A 24163-nucleotide genomic window follows, 5' to 3' on the forward strand; every position below is an offset into this window, starting at 1 on the left:
ATAAGACCGAGATCATGAAAATCGCTGATAAATTGATGAAGCAATGGCTGTTCAAAGAGATGCACCGTTTTCGGGTGATTTCGAGTTGAATACCTTGTTATTTATATATTTGATAGTGAATTTTTTTTCAGAAAAGTTGGCATTTGTTTTAATATGATTATTTATCATTCAAAATGATGTTTTCCCTAATTTATATCATAGCCACACTCTAACCCTCTGTGATTCTTACTACATATTTCACTTCAAGGCTAATCAAAAACAATTTATAAACCAGAGTTTTGTTGTTGTATTATTTCGGGATAGCATTTTTTGCTACAGACTTGAGTACATAGCGATTGCGTTTTCACCTCTTAACATCCACTAGTGAAAAAATCAGCTTCCAAAGTGGTATAACTCATGTCTGAGAGTTGCCCTCATCAATATACAAGTATCCTCTTGAAAAGAGAGCACACAAAACCACAGACAACACACAACAAAAATGTTTACATATATTCAATGTTTATTTATTTTCATTTTATTTACATTTCTATCTAAAGGGGGATTTTGCAAACAATGCAAATAAAACCATGTAAACCAGTCACCACAACTTCCTGGGTTTACTTCCTGCTGTAAAACTGGTTATTCCATTTTTTATATTGGGTAAAGCTACCCAACTAAAATGTACAAATATACAAGTTTATATATTTAAATATATAATTATATACAATTCTTGTGAATACACAGATGAGGCCACACTAAAATGCTCCTTTTTATTTATTAATAAAGCAAGAAACAAACCCAGGAACTTGGCACACCAATTAAACCACCATATTGCACAATTACTCAAAGCAACAACTTTGCAGTACACAAGTTATTAATTTCTTCCCGTAAATATATTACCCAATTTTGAAATTAACAGAAAATTGCAATATACTTTTAGTAACACTTCATTTGACAACTTAAGTATGTTTTCAAACTTCTACAGGTCATGTGATAATGTAATGCACACATTGTAGCTTCACAGCATAGCAATCAATATTTAGGTAATGATTATGTTTTATTAACCCATTTATGCCCAGTGGACTCTCCCATCCTTCAAAATTGGATCAATTTATTTCCAAAATTAGGGATGTCTAGTATACTTATTTCTATATTTAAAATATTTCTAACAGAAACTCCTTTCAGCAATCAGCGCAGACCCAAATGAGACGCCGCATTATGCGGTGTCTCATCTGGGTCTACGCTGTTTGCAATGTCCTTTTTTTTAGGAAGCTAGGCATAAATGGGTTAAGGTTAAGATTTTCCATCCTGAAAATATTAAACATTAACTCCATTGGAAATGTATTCTAACAAATCTGAAACTGTTTTTACTTAACACTCATTCAATCACTTAACTTCATTATTTAATAGAAATTATTAAAATCGTAAGTTATACAAAAGTCAGTAAATGAGTCAATATTTATGAAATTCCTAATAAATAAATGAATGATACAAAAGTTGTGTTAAGCATCACACATCAATAACAACGCAGTTATGAGTTCTGTCATAGACAAAAACATACAGGCATGCATTACCACAATACATAACAAATAATACAAAATCATAATTACTTGTGTGATATTAATTTGGTTTGATTTCATGGGTAGACAAGCCAAGAATTTGACATTTGATGAATATTAATCCAAACGTTAACACAAAATATGCAGACCAAAGTATGGTTGCCAAACAAAGACATTAACATCCAAGTAAGCCACACACATCCTGCATTTGTTTTGCAATCTAGACACTAAACTACTGAGCCTCCTAACATTCCTCCTGTGAAATGCTCATTCAATAAGGAAGATAAATAAGGATTAGTGGTAATTGTAAACATTTTATGTGAACAGTGAATGAACTGCATTTTTCAGGGCTGTTGTATGTTTAGCAGAAATCCATCTAATGGCTATAGCACATTTGAGCATTTCTACCCAGCCCTAGGCAATGTAACCAAAGGTGAGTTGTCTGTTTTTCCATAAAAACAAATGTGTTTGTCAGAAACACATTGCCCCCTATTGTGTCGCTTTGAAATACAATTTCAATACATGTATATCATTTGGCAGGTTTAGAAATTATTTCCCTTTTAAAGCTGATAACTTCCCTTGGATTGTATTTTTGACTTTTGACCTTGAAGGATGACTTTGACCTTTCACCACTCAAAATGTGCTGCTTCGTGAGATACACATGCATTCCAAATATCAATTTGCTATCTTCAATATTCAAAAAGTTATGACCAAACTTTAACCAAGGTTAAAGTTTTGGGACACACACAATGAATGGATGACAGACAGACAGGCCAAAAACAATACTGTGTATGCCCCCGATCTTTCGATCCGGGGCAAAGATCTGAAGGACCAACCTTGGTGACTACAGTGTACCCTCATTCAAACTGTTTGGGGGTATAATAAATAAATATTCTATTTAAAAATAAAAAATTCTAGTTACTTCAACAGAAATAAATGAAGACATGATACACATATTGAGCATTTCAAAGCATCTCCAGTTATTCTATTTATAGCACTTATGAAAACAATAATGTGCACTTTTTGAACAGGTATCTACTAAAATACAATAATCATGTTGAATATGTAATCTGGTTATATGAGTATTAGAGCAGAATATGAAATAGGCAGTAACACTTTCACAAGTTAAGAATGAAACTATTATCAGTATGGAAGTTCTAAATGGGCAATTAACCAAGCATTTGAAATTCTCTGTATTTTTGTCTTAATGTGTAACTATATATTAAATATTTGGCAAAATGTAATTAAAAGTGAAGTATGCAAATTTCATAGGTCATATAATTGCTTATGAAATCTGTATTGTTATAAAAGGTAAACAGTTTAATTTTCTTGTTGAATTTTGCTTTGAAAATGTGATTACAGATAAACTTGTTTCAATTATAATTTTTATTGTTAACTTTTAGGTAAATAATTTTTTAATTATTGCTTTAAGAGGTGCAATCTATTACATAATTAAAGTATTGGAGCAAAACATGCTAAAATAACAAATCTGATAACACATTCCTAAGGAATACTGTTCCTTGAAACAAGATGAATCATTCTTTTTTTTTTAAACAGCTAAGTACTATAGCAACTGCTCAAAATGGTACAGCACAGAAATTGAAAGCATAACAACTTGTGTGATCTGTTTTTTTAAATCATAACATTAAGATCACGAAAAAGTTTGTTAAAGATCACAAAACAAATTACAATTGAATTGAGCCTGTCTCTGAAAGCAAGGCTTAATGAATGTGTCAAAAGTGTGGTCCCTGATTAGCCTGCGCAGTCCTCACAGGCTAACCAAGGATGACACTTTCTGATTAAACTGTGTTGAGAGGACACTTCCTTTACATAAACAAGATGTGTTTGTGAAACACAATGTCCCCCTATATGATGTTTGACCTTGTAGGATGACCTTGACATTGTGAAGGATGACCTTGACCTTTCACCACTTAAAATGTGCAGCTCCATGAGATACACATGCATGCCAAATATCAAGTTGCTATCTTCAATATTGCAAAAGTATTCATAAAATAAGCAATTTGGGCCACATATATTTAACCTCTGACCTTGAAGGATGACCTTGACCTTTCACCACTCAAAATGTGCAGCTCCATGAGATGCACATGCATGCCAAATATCAAGTTGCTATCTTCAATATTGCAAAAGTATTTATAAAATAAGCGATTTGGGCCACATATATTTCACCACTCAAAATGTGCAGCTTCATGAGATACACATGCATGCCAAAAGTTGCTATCTTCAATATAGCAAAAGTTATTGCAAAATGTTAAAGTTGGCGCAAACAGACAGACAGACCAACAGACAGGGCAAAAACAATATGTCCCCCACTACTATAGTGGGGGACATAAAAAATTCATTAAAGCGGGAAGTGTTGTCCATGATAAGGGTGTGCAGACTGCACAGGCTAATCTGAGACGATACGTTAGGCAATAGGCAACTACACAACTCTGATTTACCCAGAGGTTGGCACATTTTCATTTCATTTCATCACCAAAAATTGGTTGCCATGATGTTTCCTTCTTGTCAACTAGTCGCAAAACTTAACAAATATTGGGCTTGATAAGGCCACAAAGCACTGCGCAGCAGGAAGTTTAAAAGAAAGTACAACAGAGAAAGCTGCCTATATGTAGAATAAAAGTCTCAAGTCTCAACCAGTATCGTCCAAGTCAGGAGCTGAAATAAAACAAATTAAACTGGTTTGCATAGTCACAAAATAATATTTCTATATGAAATAAGCTATCTGTAAGAATATATTTGTTTAACCCTTTACCAGATACGTATTTTGACGCATTTGTAGTCCCTTAGAAACTTAAATTTAATTAAAGACCTTTCTTGCTGGATTCAAGATGTTACAACTTCATTTCGAACCCTTAGACACTGATGAGCAGCAAACAGCATAAAACCTGAACAGACTGCGAGTTACTCACGGGCTGTCTTGGTTTTATGCTGTTTGCACAAACCAAGTTTCATGAAAATTGGACAATAAATGTGACTTTTAGTGTTAACAAGTTTTCACTAGAGCCATATAAGAAAAAATGCCATGGTTTTCAACCAACTTAACCATTTACAACTGTTTCAAGCTTTCATTGGGACAAATCTTCTGACAAAGTTTCATGACGATCAGACAATAAATGAAGCCTCTTGACTGTTAACAAGATTTTACTATACCCCTATATAGCAAAACAAGGGCTGTTTGTAAAACATGCATGCCCCCCATATGGGCTGTCAGTTGTAGTGGCAGCCATTGTGTGAATACGTTTTTTGTCACAGTGACCTTGACCTAGTGACCTGAAAATCAATAGGGGTCATCTGCCAGTCATGATCAATGTACCTATGAAGTTTCATGATCCTAGGCGTAAGCGTTCTTGAGTTATCATCCGGAAACCATTTTCCTGTGTCAAGTCACCGTGACCTTGACCGTTGACCTAGTGACCTGAAAATCAATAGGAGTCATCTGCCAGTCATGATCAATGTACCTATGAAGTTTCATGATCCTAGGAGTATGCGTTCTTGAGTTATCATCCGGAAACCATTTCACTGGTTCTAGTCACCGATACCTTGACCTTTGACCTAGTGACCTGAAAATCAATAGGGGTCATCTGCGAGTCATGATCAACGTACCTATGAAGTTTTATTATCCTAGCGGCTAAAAACACGGTATTGGTGCTCATAAGGGAATTTTCATGTTATATGCATGAAAAAGAAAAAGTAAACACGATAAGAACCAATATTAAAGATTGGTAAGTCTGGCATATACCTCTCTTACTTTCCTGAAAATTTCAAGAGATTTGTGTAACCCATTCTTGAGATATGCATGGAAACAAGCTCTATAAATGGCCATTTTTGAGCGTTATGCAGTCTCACTCGAAAAAAGCTTGAATATAAAATAGAGAATTCTCGAAATATCAAACTGAAATTGTGCATTTATTGGTCTGGTTTTATTCAGAATTCTATCCTGCAAATGTTGCTTCTTGAATTAAAGAAATCGGTAAAATATTATGGATTTTATAAGCAAAATACCGTCAGTTTTGTTTCAACACTGAAATTCAAACACTAATCTGTTGTTATATGCCAGCATTGTGTACAAAATGACATTAATTATAACTTTTATTGACATCTAGAACTCGACTGTATATTATAATAAGTAGTTAAACCATTTAAATCACATTTCTAGAAAAGATATTCGAATGAGAGCTTGTTCTTTGTCAAACTTTCCAGTTCTAAATTTTGTAGTGTCTGTAACCTTTACAAGTTTATATGGCAATAATTTTGTTGTTTCATTATGGAAAAGTATAAATCCTACATTGGCTCATGTGTATCCATGTGATGTCCAAGTTGGCCAAAATTGGTGGTGCTGTATTGTACCATTAAAAAACAGCAACTCAATAAAAAAAGTTACAGACACTACAAAAATGTGTAAAAAATGAAGGAAAAAAATCCCTGTTCTATTTCTCATAAATATTTTGTTTTACTCATGAGAAACTTCCATCTTTTATGTTGGAATGTTACATCATACATTGTGCAATATATTAATGTGCAAAAAAAAGGTGAAGCAATACCTCTTGGGATGAAATATTGTAAGCATTCTTGTGGAACTATTTTATGAACAATTTATTTAGGAACAATATAACCTGATTTTCTTTTTCTAAAATGATTTATCTTAATATGTCTGTGTTCTTTACGATGATACAACCCTTTAATATGGAGAGAAGACAAGAGCAAACCTCTTGTAATGACTCAGGTATGTATCTACCATTTTGATAATGCTACGCTAAAATTCGTAGTGCCTGTAACCACTAACTTCCTTCTGTAAGCCTTAAACCTTTTTTGTTATATGTGAGTAAAATGAAACAAAATTGGATTTTGTATTACATTGCTGATGTCTAAGGTGCATTATTTTGACATTTTCTTTCTGAAATTTGAAATATTTATCATAATAATGTAAATAAATTGTCTTCATAGTGTAGCTTTCTATAAACTGGCATTTTTTCAATTATCTCCTAGAATATGCAATTGGAAACATAGTTTTTTGCATTAAATATCATGAGATCAGTAAATCCAAACAAAACCATTTGAGAATTTACTGAGATCAGACACAATATCAAACAGTTTGTTTTGATGGTCATATGGTTACAGACTCTACAATGCCTACACATTTAACTTATTATTGTTCATGCTATCAAAGATCATATGAACTCATTTTTAAAGCTAAAGTGATGAGTTTTAACCATGTCTGAAGTAACTTCTGTTTTTTACTTTGATCCAAATGGCTGCATTTAATCATTTCCTTTGCTTATGAATGGATCAATGAAGACATGCGCACTGTATGCTTTACACTACATGTATATAAATTTACATTCTTATACTTTAATTAGTAGCAGAAACTTTGAAGAAAGGAAAATGAGTTTTGTTTCCGTTCTTGTTTCAGGAAGCAAAGATAAATCAAGCAAAATAGAAAAGATAAAGAGGATATTTGTTGGATTCGGTGGATTATCGATTTTAATTCACGAGTGATCATATAAAATAATATTTTCACGAGTGGCACAGCCACATGATCACGAGTGAATTAAAATCGATATTCCACTGAATCCAACAAATTTTCTTATTATTTTATGCTTTTTTTTAAACAGTTTATATACATTTTTAAAGAGTTTAACTAAAGAATTTCGCTGCGATGATGACGTCATTTCGTAAAACAATGACGTCATTTCACAGGAAACAGTGAAAATTATCGATAATTTTCACTGATAATTTTCACTGTTTGAAACAGTGAAATGATCAGTTTTAATTCACTGATATTTCTCTATAAACCACCGGAAAGCATAAAATAAAAAATAAGACTAGGTTTGGCTGCATGAAGGTTAAGCATTTGGAGAACAAACGAAAATATGAAAAGCTAAAATACAACTATGATGCCTTCGTAGCTGCTAGGCTAGAGCAAAAGAATGGAATCAAAGGACATTTTAGTGTTTGCTTTGGAACAGAAATCAGATTGAAATACATTTATTTTGAAAGTTAAGCAAATTTGGCCTGGAAGAGATGACTGTTTACAGGAATCAATAGATGTCATCTTGTTTATAGCGCACAAGATCCAGAGATATTATTGAAAGTGGACTTCGCAAATTCAAATTCAGTGCAAACATTACTTAAAGCTTAAACTTCTCTGTGATTATCTTGATAGCTAGAGTAACAAAGGGTTATAAATACATCACTGATTTGCTGCTTGCAAAATTACATTTTTTTTACAATGAAATGTTTGGAAAGTTTTCCGCACATTATTTGGTAATGCTTATTGCTGCATAATGAAATTCTAGATTATATTAATTTGAAACTCTATACAGGTGTGCCAATTCATATGAGATGCCAAACTCATAATGTCAGATTAGTCTTCTTTGACTTGTATGTGCCCAGCACTGAGAATTGTCAAGCTACACGTCTCCTGGACAGCTATTGTTACCCCATGTGAAGTGTCTGTAACCAACTCAGATCATGTACACAAAAAATGTGTTTTAACTAAAATTCTAACAGATCAAAAATCATTTGATATAATGTTCAAGTCACTGTTTTTATGTAAACTTGCTTTTATAGTGCCTTTTTTAATGCTTTATGCCATTCTGCAACTGTTTTTGGAATCATATATTTTGGTAGTGTCTGTAACCAAACTTATGAGCATGCAATTCTACCTTTTATGAAAACTTATGCTTTTTCAAACCAGTTGTTTTGATTTATTTTGTTGGAATATACTTCCTGGTTTCAGACAAATGCCTAATTAGCTATCTTGTGGGTCTATAATAAAAGTTATAGAAAAGTTTCTTGCTTGGTTCTCTTTTGGTCTGATACCTGATTAATTAATGCTTTTGATTATTTTTGTTAAGATAGTAATCACTTTTGGTTTTTTGCTTTATTTCAACAGTTTATAACCTGTAGTTGATGTTAAAGTGAAAATATCTGAAGTTTTGAAGTTCTGCTATGTTTTTCTTGCATGTTATATGACTAGTGTAGTGTCTGTAACTTGTATTATACCATAGAATGAAAATGTTAGATAAAAAAATAATGCATGCATGATCAAATAAAATTCAACTTGATTTGAGTAGGGGATACCTTGAGCTTTAAAATCAACATCAAGGAAATGCTGTATCTACAATTTCAATTTTTTAGGTGAGTGAGACTACTATGAGCACCAACACCGTGTTTTAGCCGTAGGCGTAAGCGTTCTTGAGTTATCATCCGGAAACCATTCGGTGGACGGACCGACCAAAAACGGACCGACCGACATGTGCAAAACAATAACCCCCTCTTCTTCGAAGGGGGGCATAATAAGGAACAAGAGCACCGCCTTGCGGGTGCAGACCGCTCATCTATTTTCTTTTTAAAGGTGAAGGGACTCTCATTTTCAATCACAAAGGAGGGAGGGGTGGAGTGAAGAGCAGTGCATTGTGTGGGGGTGTGGACATTTATTACATTTTCTTCCAAAAATGCGAAAAAAAGGAAAAAAAAAATCGGGGGGGGGGGGGGGGGGGGGGGTGGGGGGTGGGGGTGGGGTGGGGGGGGATTCTTGGGTGCGATGGTTGGACGGTATTTCAAACATAAAATAATAAAAATAAATATTTGTGTTTTTTAACCGTTTCATAAAAAAAAATTGGGGGGGGGGGTGAGGTGGGGGGGGTATAGTGTGAGGGTGTGGTGGTCATTTGTGAGATGATCTTAAAAAAAAAAAAAATAGGGGGGGGGGGGGGGGGATTCGGGTGGGGGGAGGGGGGGGGTGGGGGGGGGATTCTTGGGTGCGATGGTTGGACGGTATTTCAAACATAAAATAATCAAAATAAATAGTTTTGTTTTTTAACCGTTTAAAAAAAAAATTGGGGAGGGGGTGGGGTGGGGGGGGGGGTATAGTGTGAGGGTGTGGTGGTCATTTGTGAGATGATCTTAAAAAATAAAAAAAAATAAAAATAAATAAAAAATAGGGGGGGGGGGTTGGGGGGGGGGCACGGGCGATGGTTTGGGTGGAGTCTATTGTGGTATGTCAGGTAAGAGTAGTTTTGTCAAAGTATCAATCAAATCTAATCATAAATAAAGAAGTTATGGCAATTTTAGAGAAATTTAATAATTTGACCTTGAGAGTCAAGGTCATTCAAAGGTCAAGGTAAAATTCAACTTGCCAGGTACAGTAACCTCATGATAGCAGGAAAGTATTTGAAGTTTGAAAGCAATAGCCTTGATACTTATGAAGTAAAGTGGATCGAAACACAAAATTTAACCATATATTCAAAGTTACTAAGTCAAAAAAGGGCCATAATTCCGTAAAAATGACATCCAGAGTTATGCAACTTGTCCTTTTACTGTACCCTTATGATAGTTTGCGAGTGTTCCAAGTATGAAAGCAATATCTATGATACTTTAGGGGTAAAGTGGACCAAAACACAAAACTTAACCAAACTTTCAATTTTCTAAGTATAAAGGGCCCATAATTCCGTCCAAATGCCAGTCAGAGTTACATAACTTTGCCTGCACAGTCCCCTTACGGTAGTTAGTAAGTGTTGCAAGTATGAAAGCAATAGCTTTGATACTTAAGGAATAAAATGGACCTTAACACAAAACTTAACCAAAATTTTCAATTTTCTAAGTATAAAAAGGGCACATAATTCTGTCAAAATGCACGCCAGAGTTATCTAACTTTGCCTGCCCAGTCCCCTCATGATAGTAAGTAAGTGTACCAAGTTTGAATGCAATAGCATTGATACTTTCTGAAAAAAGTGGACCTAAACGCAAAACTTAACCAAAATTTTCAATTTTCTAAGTATAAAAAGGGCACATAATTCAGTCAAAATGCACGCCAGAGTTATCTAACTTTGCCTGCCAAGTCCCCTCATGATAGTAAGTAAGTGTACCAAGTTTGAATGCAATAGCATTGATACTTTCTGAGAAAAGTGGACCTAAACGCAAAACTTAACCGGACGCCGACGCCGACGCCAAGGTGATGACAATAGCTCAATTTTTTTTCAAAAAATAGATGAGCTAAAAATGCCCGGCCCTGGCAGTCATGTTTTTCAAGCATCAGGAATCTTTTTTTAACTCGTCCAAGATATCACTGCTACAAATCTTCTAACCAGATTTCATGAAGATCAGACTTTAAACATGGCCTCAAGGTGTTAACAATGTTTTACTTTAGCCATATATGGAAAAATGACCCGCCCCTTGGCGGCCATTTTTTCAACCAACGGGAACCATTTTCAAACTCGTCCAAGATATCATTTCAACAAATTTTCTGACATAATTTCATGAAGATTGGACAATAAATGTGGCCTCTAAGAGTGTTAACAAGACAAGACGCCGAAGGAAGCACAACAGAAAAAAGGCGATCACAAAAGCTCACGATTAGCACATTGTGCTCATGTGAGTTAAATATTATTGGATAAAGAGAACTCGATAATTGACCCATTTTAACCATAGAATAAGTTTCATGTAAATGTGCAGACAAGCAATATGAAGAACCTTAATACAGTATTTGAAAGTGACAAAACACACAAAAAACGTCACTTGGCATGTACATCATACAAATTTTACGTTCATTACTGATCCCAAGACCCACCCTTCCCATGATCAGGGTGCCAGAACAAATATTCTGGAAAAGGCCTTGCAAGCCTACCAACCTTTAGTTCTGTTTGCTGACTCTATGATTTGAACGAGGCACCTGCCGAACTCCTCGATGACCATGCGTTCTTGTACGACCCCGGGCATCCTCTGTCTCTCCCCCTCTTCAGCCTGGGCAAGCAGACAGGCACACGTCGCCTCAACAACGTCCGTCGTAACAAAAGAGAATGGCAACCTGGAAGCAACAAGAAATCGTCAGAGACGGGTGATGCTCGCCCAAACTTTTTTCGTCACAATATTGCACTATATATTCAGATAAAGGAAACGTCTTGAGGGCACAGTAGTTGAGGGGACAAGAATTCTTTTAAAGAAAATTTCAAAGGGCCATAACTCTGTGAAACACTTATCCAACCAGAACCGGCTGATAATATGCACATCTCCTCTTGGTAGTGAAGCTTCCCATAAAGTTTCATTGAATTCCGGTCATTAGTTGCTTAGAAATAGCCTGGACAAGAATTGCACTATATGTACAGTTAATGGAAAATTTAAAAGGGCCATAACTCTGTGAAAAATCATCCGACCAGAACCCGCTGATAATATGCTCACTTCCTCTTGGTAGTGAAGCTTCCCATAAAGTTTCATTGAATTCCGGTCATAAGTTGCTGAGAAATAGCCCGGACAAAAATTGTGCATGGACGGACACACGGACGGACAGACGAAGCAGCGACTATATGCTCCCCCCCCCCAAATTTTTTGGGGAAGCATAAAAAGGAGATGCTGAGAGACAGTTGAACTATTTGTAACACACGTAAACTTCCTGTGCCGAATTTCAAAGATGAAAAGCGAAATGTATTGCTTGTGTCAATTTGACTGCAACCTTTCACCAAAAACTAAATAGAGATCTACTGACCTATATGTTTATTACCTACGCTGGTTTTTTATCTTTATTAGTTTTACAATCCCAGACCCAACGGTTCATTAAGAAAATCGTAAAACAAGGGCTGTTTGTAAAACATGCATGCCCCCCATATGGGCTGTCCGTTGTAGTGGCAGCCATTGTGTGAATACGTTTTTTGTCACTGTGACCTTGACCTTTGACCTAGTGACCCGAAAATCAATAGGGGTCATCTGCAAGTCACGATCAATGTACCTAGGAAGTGTCATGATCCTAGGCAAAAGCATTCTTGAGTATTCATCCGAAAATCATTTAACTATTTCGGGTCACCGTGACCTTGACCTTTGACCTTGTGACCTCAAAATCAATAGGGGTCATCTGCCAGTCATGATCAATCTACCTATGAAGTTTCATAATCCTAGGCATATGCGTTCTTGAGTTATCATCTGAAAACCATTTTACTATTTCGGGTCACCGTGACCTTGACCATTGACCTAGTGACCTGAAAATCAGTAGGGGTCATCTGCGAGTCATGATCAATCTACCCATGAAGTTTCATGATCCTAGGAGTATGCGTTCTTGAGTTATCATCCGGAAACCATTTTACTATTTCGGGTCACCGTGACCTTGACCTTTGACCTAGTGACCTCAAAATCAATAGGGGTCATCTGCGAGTCATGATCAATCTACCTATGAAGTTTCATGATCCTAGGCATATGCGTTCTTGAGTTATCATCCGAAAACCATTTTACTATTTCAGGTCACCATAACCTTGACCTTTGACCTAGTGACCTGAAAATCAATAGGGGTCATCTGCGAGTCATGATCAATCTACCCATGAAGTTTCATGATCCTAGGTGTATGCGTTCTTGAGTTATCATCCGGAAACCATTTTACTATTTCGGGTAACCGTGACCTTGACCTTTGACCTAGTGACCTCAAAATCAATAGGGGTCATCTGCGAGTCATGATCTATCTACACATGAAGTTTCATGATCCTAGGCGTATGCGTTCTTGAGTTATCATCCGGAAACCATTTTACTATTTCGGGTCACCGCAACCTTGACCTTTGACCTAGTGACCTCAAAATCAATAGGGGTCATCTGCGAGTCATGATCAATCTACCCATGAAGTTTCATGATCCTAGGCGTATGCGTTCTTGAGTTATCATCCAGAAACCATTTTACTATTTCGGGTCACCGCGACCTTGACCTTTGACCTAGTGACCTCAAAATCAATAGGGGTCATCTGCGAGTCATGATCAATCTACCCATGAAGTTTCATGATCCTAGGCGTATGCGTTCTTGAGTTATCATCCGGAAACCATTTTACTATTTCGGGTCACCGTGACCTTGACCTTTGACCTAGTGACCTCAAAATCAATAGGGGTCATCTGCGAGTCATGATCAATCTACCCATGAAGTTTCATGATCCTAGCCCCAAGCGTTCTTGAGTTATCATCCAGAAACCACCTGGTGGACGGCCCGACATACCGACCGACATGAGCAAAGCAATATACCCCCTCTTCTTCGAAGGGGGGCATAAAAATGTTGACCAGTCCGACTTTGACCCAGTGATACCAAAAAGTACTACTGTTAGTCATTACAGAAACTTTTTCATCGGATATTTAACAATGTAAATGTCACACAATTACATACCTCTCCCCTGTTGAAGAATTAGCTGGCCGGGAAGGCAGGTCTGAGATCTGTGAGGACAGTTTGGACTTGGCAGCCGTCTGTTGCTGCACCCTCACTTCGGCTGCGTCAGCAAGGTGCATCAGTGTCTTGCGCTCCGGACTCTCCTCGAAATTTTTGCAGCCAACACACTTACATGAGGAGCTGCACATGATTTTTGCCTGGTGTAAAGAATTGATTACATATTTTATACTTTTCCTATACATTGATATTAATTTTTTTATCAAGGTCTGAGAAGATAAGTGATCTCCATCTTGGGTGATAAAATATTGTTGAACAGAAATGGTTTATTATATACATGAGGCTATATAATTTCCTAATTTCAGACATGAATTCCAATACAACCATTTTAATTGCGCAAGTAAATACTACAAATTAACTTCTTTAGTTATTATGATTATACATGTCTAACCGTTTTCAAAAAATAAAACTTAACAATATACGCTACAAAAGATACAATGACAAAAGTTATTTACTTCATAACATTCGCAGTAGTTTTTTAAACAGCCTGACCGCTTACAGTTGCAGCCCTTATTATGCCGTCTATCCCTCTCACCAGCCCTGCCTTTACCTGAACACAACCAAGTACAATTCAAAGATATTTACTAAACATTCAGTAATAATTATATAAATGAAATCACAGCAAACTTAACAATCATTTATTGACAAATGTCATCAAGCTGAGCAATCCTCAGAACAGCGACGTTCTTGAGCTAAATACATATGTATAAAACAAGAGCACCGCATAACGGGTGCCATGCTTGGCTACGGGTGCAGTTTTGAATAAATGAAAGCTCGTCAGAATTGTGTTTATTTTTTTTTAGAGGTCACAGTGACTTTGACCTTTGACAGAGTGACCCTAAAATGGGTGTGGCGTGTCGAACTCATCAAGGTGCATCCACATATGAAGTTAAAAAGTTGTAGGTGGAAGCACTTTGATTTTAGAGCCAATGTTCAAAACCTTAACAAAATGAGTCATCCCATATTAGCCTGTGCAGTGTACACAGGCTAATCAGGGACAACACTTTCCACTTTTATTGTATTTTTTGTTAAAGGAACTCTGTTGCTCTTCTTAGAACAAGAGCACCGCATAACGGGTGCCAACGCTCGGCTGCGGGTGCTGTTTTGAATAAAAGAAAGATTGTCAGAATTGTTTTTGTTTTTTTAGAGGTCACAGTGACCTTGACCTTTGACATAGTGACCCCAAAAAATGGGTGTGGCAAGTAAAACTCATCAAGGTGCACCTACATATGAAGTTTCAAAGTTATAGGTGGAAGCACTTTGATTTTAGAGACAAATGTCAAGGTTTTAGCACGACGAAGACAGCAAGCTGGCTATGACAATACCTCGGGTTTTCTCCGAATACAGCCGAGCTTAAAATTACCAGTTTTGGCAGAAAGTGATGTCACTGATTAGATTAGCCTGTGCTGACTCCACAGGCTAATCTGTAAAACATTTTACGCACATGTATTAAGCCCCATTTTCCCAAAGCCAGGCTCATATACTTTCAAACTTCAGACTCAACACAGTGCTGCAAATCTACCTAGATACACACAATATAAAACTTAAATAATTAGAAATAACAATATGACAAGATTTTCACTCTTGTGATGTTAGTTGCTTCTTTAGGCCTATTGGTATCTATTAAGTGTAATCAAAGATTGCACAAAGGGGCATCCCTTTTAAGTGTGGGATATTAAAAGATTTGATACTTTCATAACTTCAATATTGGAAGTATCTCAATAAACACTTAGAATGGGAGAAAATTAATACCAAACATCTATTGACGAAATCATCATATTCGCTAAGATTATAACTATGTCATATAGCTCTGCTTGAAACCAAACTCACCAATCTTTGGATGAAATGCTGAAGGGTTCCTTTCCAGACATGACTTGATTGCCCGTGACCGGTCTTCCTCATGTTCTAGATTGTTGGCACAGTTATTGCAGTTGCAGTTATGACAGAACTCTCCATTCGCAAAGCAATCACAATATCTGCAAATTTATGCATAGAAATTACAATATCTGCATATGTTTACATAGCAATCAAAATATCTGCAAATGTAAACAAAGCAATCAGAATATCTGCAAATGTAAACATGATCTGTAATCAAAATTTTGACAATAACTACTTCAACTTGAAACTTGCTAATTTGATGAAACGCCTATTTATATAATTATATTCAATGGCGTTGTACAAAACATATATATGTACATAATATTGATAAAAAATAAGAGGTATTGATAATATTATGCAGCATCAATTAAAGGATTAATGATCTAAATATGTGTGATATAAATAATAATGCTGTAAGAAACTTAAGCAATAAAACAATACCGGCTACACTATTAAAACACAGTAAAAGTAAAATATTATGTAATAAATTGATATATCTTTTTTTAGAAAATAATTATAATGATTTTAAGAGCAAATATTTGGCAACATAAAGACACTGTTTTTCATTAACTAAAAGGATACTTAAAAGGATATTACTTCAAATAATGTATTGAGGTGTTTAATGGTACTGATTTTGACAGATATATAAAGGAATATATAAAGGAACAAGATGTAATGCACTCTGTAAAGTCTACAACATGAGGCTTAGTTTATGCTTCTAATTTGTATTCACGTTTAAATTGACATTTCACTTGAAAACGAGCACATTTCCATAGACATTTCAAGGCCATACAAGTATTGTAAGAAATATATGCCAGTCATAACAAAATGGACCCAATAACTGGAGTGCATTTTTTTACACAGTATTTTTGTGTGATGTGTTTTTTCTTTTAACAATCTTAAACAAATCAAAGTTAAAACAAAAGCATAACTCAGGAATGCATGGATCATTGGGCATCTGCAGTTCACAGTGATGACAAGTTTTATTTCATCACTTGACAAATGTCAAAGTAGTTTGCCCACAAACTGACTGACAAAAAAAGTGACATAACCAGCCTATGTTGGTATGCAATGCCAATAGCATACTTACAGTTTTAAGCACTGAGATTTGGTACAATTGCAAGGTTTTCTAGGTCTGGCAGCTCCACTGGCATCGACAGAGGTACTACAAACACAACGGGAAACATGTGGCACATGAGACTGTAGGTCAAAATTAATGGCATGCAAGTTCTAGTCACATGGAACATGTTCAGTTTCTGTTTGATGTAGTGAAATTGTTGATATGAATATACAAATTATTTACAGCAGCATGCTAGACTTTTCTTTTCTTGAAGCAAGTATATGCATCTTTTATTTTAAACAGATAAAAGTTCATAAACAAAACTAGAACAAATGTTCACAGGAAGTGGTGCAAGAAAATAAAAGATTTTTTTAAAGCAATTACAAATAATGTTATGCTGTAAAACAGAAAACTATTTCATGTTAAAAAAGACATGTAGACCGTTTAGATCTCCATACGAGTTCACTTGTTAATACAAATTTTTTATGTAAAATTCATTTTAATTATTAAAAACTTACCTGCTATCTCATAGCTTTCTCCTTTCCAAGGGGAATCAACTCATCTGGAATTTTAACTGGGAATCGACCACCTCCATACCGTAACACAGGCCAGGTTAAACATAGTGCAATGCAACCTAGGCAAAAACTAGTAACCAACCCTCAATATTCTTTCAATATATATACAAAAATATTAATCAAATAGCAGGGTGGGAGGTGGGACTTACCGATAGCAGGTAAGTTATTAATAATTAAAATGAATTTTACCTAAAAAATTTGTTTTAATGTCATAAGTACATTACCTGCTATTTCATAGTTGATTTTGCAGCTGCGGTGGGAAGGCTTGTATATATTTTCCCATCACAGTAGAACCCATAAAAAGGGTTATCAGCTAACGATAGCAAAACCCAAAACAAGGGTTGTCAGCAATCTTCGTTAAAACGGTATTAATTGTGACTTCTCGGACAGAGTAAATATGTCTATGTTGTTAAGAAGACACTACCGTTAGTGAAAACACAACAAGACCAAACACATACAAATAGTATTGTTTTGATTGACCGATTCTGCCATGTTTACTTTAGGAACATCGGTGTGTGTCCTTTTTACAGCTGGGGCTTTGCCCTTGCTCACTTTTTTGTTGTTAGGAACCTTCGGCTCTTCGACGTCCGCCATTAATAAGATTCCATCATGTGTACTTGGCGAAAGAAAAATTAAAAAATATCACAACTACGTTGCGAAAAACACAAGATTCGAAACACTTAAGGTTCTGGAACGGAAGAGTTCACTATGTGTACTTGGGTATAAAGCATGCACTAATTTGTTGTATAAAACAAAGAAAAACAAACCATGTTTGTTTGAGTGTCAACTAGCTTCAACGCATGTGGTAAGCACACTGATGCGCATGCGCGGCGGAAGTACCATCTCAGTTAACTACTGTACTAAGTCTTATTTACGAAATAAAATTAATCCAAATGAGAAGTAAAAAGATAAATAACACAAATTATCAATTCAAAACCCCAATCAACCAAGTGAAAAAAATCGAAAAACAATTTTCAATTCATAGCCATAAAAGACATGTACACACCTGGACGATCCCGAAAGAATATTTAGGGTTGGTTACCAGTTTTTGTCTAGGATGCATTGCACTATGTTTAACCTGGCCTGTATTACGGTATGGAGTTGGTCGATTCCCAGTTAAAATTCTGGATGAGTTAAATCCCCTTGGAAATGAGAAAGCTATGAGATAGCAGGTAACGTACTTATGACATTAAAATCATCGTAAACTTGTTCAATTTATTATAAATTTCATTGAAAAAAATTATGATGGCAGATTTTTTATTAATATTATATAACATCATATTCCTCATTCATACTGATATTTTGACTCATTTTTTTTTATTTTTTTTTAATCAAAAGCTGTCCTAAGACAGCGCACTCCTATTCAGTATTCAAGATAACTTTGATAGTAAAATGTACATTTTCTGTCAATCACCTTATATAACTGAAGTTGAATATCTGCAATACTTATATAGTATATTTAAACTAAAAGCAGAAAAGTTATAATTTAAAACAAGAAACGAGACCATGTTAAGAAACTAGATTTTAACTATTAATTAATTAATTTAGTTGAATTTAATTAAGTTTAAATCAAGGTCTGCATGTTAGCTACTTCACATAAAAATGTGTACAGTATAGTATATTCGGTGAAAAGTTGAGCTAAAAATGTACAGAGGTATAATTAAGAAATAATCTACGGGTAACTATTGCTTATTGCGGTAATAACCAACGGTATGGAGTTCCGATGCGTAGGAATAAAACCAGGTTTCAGGATAGGGAATTTGTACGGGCAAATCCATTTATTTGGGAAAAACTTATTAAATCAACACATGAGAAAATGAACATAGCTTCAGAATGAGCAAGCATTAATGAGCATGGATTTTTATGTTGCTACATTTGTAATCAAATTGTTAAAAAAAAACTTAAATACTTGAAAAAGTATAAAACCATAAAGCATACCCATTGGCGTTTTTTGTAGAAGCACTAATCGCAAGATTGTTGCTGGCAATAGGGAGATACTCTGCTCTCAACTGTGTCTGAGGGGCGGTGTTTGGATTGGGTACAGATACAGCTTTTGTGGAGACAGTGGTTGGCTTTACTTGTATCTGCTGCTGAATCTTCAGACAAGTATGAAATATTACAAATATTCATTTTATGTTTATATAAATCAAATATACGTCTGTACATCATTTATTAGATGTACGTATGCACGCATGTACGTAAGTACGTACGTACGTATATATATATATATATATATATATATATATATATATATATATATATATATATATTTGAATTTTATTTATTTATTTACAATTCATATACTGTATAATTATAATATTCTATAACAAGTTCAAGCTGCATTAATAAATAGATCATGCATTGACATATATGTATCTTCACAAAAAGGAACCTTAAATCAATTTTAAGAAATAGAATAATGTTTTGTATTGTTTTGTGTGTCTTTAAATATATTTATTTCTTCTGAAACAAGAATGCTATTTTATTATAACTCAAAATACAAATTCATTTTGCAATAAAGCTAAACTTAATAAAAAAAGGCATTATATACCTGTGTAAGATATGAAGCTGGAACAAGAGCGAATCCCTGAACGCCCTGAGTACCAGCGGCCCCCGAGGTCAGGAAGGTGGGCCCACCAGCCCCTGCCACGTGCTGCAAGCTGCCCTGATTGGTGGCAGTAAGGGTGGTGCGAATAATATGCGGGCCCCCAGGAGAGGGGTTTATCACAGGGGCGGGTCGTATAGACACTTGGCTTTGGGTGGCTGGAAGAATAATCCTCTGTACAGAAGTGGTTCCAACTGGTCTCGTGTTAACCTGAGTAAAATAAAAAGGGAAAATATGTTTCAAATATTCTACATCAAGCATTTTTTTTTCGAACTGGTCAATTGTTTTATAGAATTGTATAGTTTATAAAATATACAAAATACATTGAGAGAAAAATTGATAAAAGGTAGATACTCATACATTCAAATGTCAAAATAATGCTTATGTATTGAGCCTTGTATTTGAAGAATTGTTTATCTGCATCAATAAAAAGTTTACAAAATTTAACAATAAGCTCATCAAACAATTCTGCTGGTTGTCACAAAAGTCAGGTCATGTATACTACACATGCACAATATTATCTGTATGAATTGTGATACTTCTATTAGAGATGGCAGATAAGTTACGTGTGGCTCATGTCTTTAATTGTTTTCCTTTTATTAAACTTAACAATATGACGAGTATAAACGCAATTACCGCCATTTGAAGCCATGCGAGTATTTATTACCGTAAATCTACAAATATAATACGCACTTTTTTACCTCCCATTTTTTTCTTCAAGTAGGGGGCGCGTATAATATACGAGTTTAGAGCAGAACAAACATTTTCCTGTGCAAATTTTCAACTTAATCGTTATTCGCTTCGCGGCAGCCATTTTGAACTACACCATTACATCAAAGGGGTGCAACAGGGCTCGCGCTGTCGTTCGCCATTTGAGTCATTTGCGAAAATATTGAGATTTTGGCTCAATAAAAATCTTATTTGTGAAAATGCGAAAATCTATAAAAATTTCTTTGAAAACCTCCGCCATTTATATCGGGCTGGTTTTCTATATTTGTCTCTTTGTTTTAATGAAAGTGTTCGCAATTCGAACAGTAAACGAAACCCGTTCTGTACCCAATTATGAGACATCGCTTGACCTTAACGTGAGAACGGGAGAAGCTATCGAATAATATTGGGTCATTCATGCGCAGACACTGTATACTTTGAATACACAGTTAATATCGTCGTCTGCCTACAAAATGGCGACTGGATGCTAAGTCTTATAAAGATATTAGCAAATGAAAAAAAAACAACTGACAATACCTGTAAATAAATATTTCTTAGCCGACCACTATTTATCTTTCTACCGCATATTTACCATATCTGAAGTAAAGAGTGGTAATTAAATAATTAGTTTTATGATGCTAATAGTCTATTACACCTGTCTACCGATTGCCGAATTAAATTGAAAGGTGATATTTAATTTGTTTTTTACTCCCAAACTAGCCCTAATGACAGCAGCGTATTTTAATTAAAGAGATCATGAAAACACGAGCGATTTAATTGTATTTTAAGTTATATTAAAGTATTGAGTTTGTAACACTTCGGAAAAGTAATTCATCTAGACAACTATAAAAACGGAAGTAACCATTTTGTCTTCTTATTACTTTAATTTTATTATAATTATTATCGTCCCGTATATTTTCAAATTGAATAAAATGTGAAAACAAAAAACAGCGTCTCTGCTTCTTTCTTTTGTAATTATGACTGCTTGACCTGGATGTCAGCAAGGGGCCCGTGTGTTTTCGGTAACAATCAATGGTAATATAAACAATAGACAGAGATATTTATTATGCAACTGTCATAACAACAGCACTATAACACATCCCGAGCAATATACCGGGGTATTACTGTGAAACAGATAGTTGACAACACCAAATTGATTTGCTATTTTCACAACACAAAAATATATTGACACATTTTTTCGGAAATGGCCGATTTCGACACTGATTTTTTTAGTGCGTATTTTACTCGGATTTTCAATTTTTACCGATAAATTTTGACCAAACTCGGGGGTGCGTATTATGCACAAGGGCGTATTATATTCGTGGATTTACGGTAATTTGGCCTTTTGAATAAGTCCAAAAGTAGGTCACTGTCAAGGTTTAAATGAGGTCAGGTGATATGATTGTACTTAATGTAAAATTAAACTAATAAACTTTTAAGAAAGTTGTATAGATATTAAGCAAACTGTAAACCTGGGTTAACAAGACTTTGACCTGAAGTACAAAAGAATGTCAACCTCAACAATTCAATAATCTGCTCCCAACTATGCTAACTGACAAATTATAAGTGTAACATAAAGATGCTAAATTAAACTTCCTTAATCAACAACACTGTAAAACATGGAACTCCCCGCATACATCTTTGTCAATGAGGTCTTTGTCCATTTGGGAAAGGTTCAGGTTACATCCCAATTGGGAAAAAATAAGCACACACAATTTGATGCAACTTTTATTAGTTTCGGGATTTTTTTTGGCCAGCAATTGAGAATTTTTGTTATTTTTCCCCCACTGGGGAAGTGATGTTCTTCCAGTGCTTTCCACAGGATTTTTGTCAGGCGCCCAAGGGCTGATAGGGGTGGTTCTGGAGGGGTGTCCCCTCCGACGTCGATTTTTTTTCAATTTAACGTGTCAATTCACGTTCTGTGGTGCGTTATAACTCAAAGAAAAACAGCATCAAAAGACGTCATTTGGTGTGCTATGACTCTTCAAGAAAATCCCCCAGTCATTTAAAAAAAAAAAAGTTATATTGTTTAATTGTTTTAAAACTTTCCCGTACAGATAGTAGAATCCCGACTCTAACGATTCCCAAATACATCCGTTTCAACCCGACTCTATTACTGTATACTTACTACTATTCAAGTTTCTATTCATTACCCGAAAATCCCGTTTTTATAAATCACTTTCTGGTAAATATTTACGATAAAATCTCTCGATTATTTCTTTAACACAAACCTTGTAATTTTTCTATAGTATCATATCAATTTTAGGTGACTATTTATAGATTTGATGAAATATTTTCTCTGAACATGCGTCAATCCCCTGATGTGTTGTGTGCTTGTTAAAACGATGCACGCGCACTTTCTATGCAAATGACGCGACGTTGTACATGCTGCATGATTTTCGCGCTCTTTTTAATTGAGAAAAAGATTCGACACAAAATAATTGTGCACTGCTAATTTGAAGCAAGAATATTTTAACGTTGAGGTAACATTTACATTCGGAAGTGTGTTTCAGATTAAAAATGTGTTAACATCGACTTACCAGAATGGGTTTCGGATTACAAATTTAATTATTCCCATTTGAGATTTCAACAAATATTAACAGTTGCGTTATGAATTCAACGATAATTTGTTTAAACACTTTACGAGTCGAATAAATGTTTTGACGGAATTATGCATGAAATTCACGTTGTCCACGAGGATTACGACCGGTTGCCATCATCAGTCTTTTAAGTATCGATTATCAGACGAAACATTTACAAGTGTGCGTAATTAATCCAACGAAAATTTGTTAAAGCGCATTACTAGTCCAATAAATATCAGAAATACGAGGTGAATCAGTTCTATAAATGGACATGATGAATTTGAAATATACATGTTCTGGAATTAAATTGTTATCCATAATTGCAACCGGGAGTTATTTGCACAACTTACTCGCTCTAACTAATTAATTGTTTACCTCTTGCAATTAATTTCTCGTATAATTATGAGTCATAGGTAACACTTGTTTACAGTAAAAAGGTGTGATGATGATGTCAGAAACTGTCTTTAATGTACTGTTCTAGATACCGGTTTTATATTACGTAAATGTTACAACTTCTTGCTAATCAAGCTGTGACAAACTCTTACTTCGTGATCGACGACAATAAAAAATAATGGTCGATAGTTAACCCTGCCCTCATAAGCATTCGCGTAACCGATTGGACGATGAACATCACAGTTTGACGACTGGAACGAACGACTGGAACGTTACCTGATAGATCCTTGTCAGCATTTAAATGACTGTGTAATGTGGCTAAAATAATCGATACGCGCGTCAAGCTATTCTCTTATCAGTCGATTATCCGTTACCCCATGTGGTGTTTATGGCGATTACATGTGAAAGCAGGTACCGAGTGCTCTTTTAAAACAGGGAATATTGATACACTGATAGAGAAACCTTGAATTTTTTTTTTACAATCTTCACTTTCTTTTACTGAAAAATACACTGATCGGAAAATTTCAAGCGCTCCGGGGACTCTGATTTCGAAATTCAAGCGCCCCGACGAGGAATCGTTAAATGGCCTGTGGAAAGCCCTGTCTTCGGTACTTTATAAA

The 24163-nt window shown here is 35.2% G+C and overlaps 1 protein-coding gene across 4 annotated transcripts in view; it reads right to left on the reverse strand.

The window, feature by feature from the left end:
• LOC127866716 (protein lin-54 homolog) overlaps positions 1-24163 on the reverse strand; it is a 138135-nt gene that overhangs the window by 97195 nt on the left and 16777 nt on the right. For 2 of the 4 annotated variants that reach the window (XR_008043077.1, XR_008043078.1), the window contains exons 5-12: positions 19807-20070; positions 19194-19351; positions 16711-16785; positions 15573-15718; positions 14198-14292; positions 13686-13882; positions 11192-11367; positions 3600-4214 (exon numbers count right to left, since the gene is read on the reverse strand). Coding sequence is in view for 2 of the 4 variants with exons in the window: in XM_052407464.1 (XP_052263424.1) it covers positions 4189-4214; positions 11192-11367; positions 13686-13882; positions 14198-14292; positions 15573-15718; positions 16711-16785; positions 19194-19351; positions 19807-20070 (1137 nt within the window). In the remaining 2 variants the exon portion in view is untranslated. Of the gene's footprint in view, positions 1-481; positions 4215-11191; positions 11368-13685; positions 13883-14197; positions 14293-15572; positions 15719-16710; positions 16786-19193; positions 19352-19806; positions 20071-24163 lie in introns of those variants that run through there. The other 2 variants (XM_052407464.1, XM_052407465.1) reach the window with 1 other exon arrangement.

Source organism: Dreissena polymorpha, chromosome 2 (genome assembly GCF_020536995.1).
Source record: "Dreissena polymorpha isolate Duluth1 chromosome 2, UMN_Dpol_1.0, whole genome shotgun sequence".
Classification (NCBI taxonomy): domain Eukaryota; kingdom Metazoa; phylum Mollusca; class Bivalvia; order Myida; family Dreissenidae; genus Dreissena; species Dreissena polymorpha.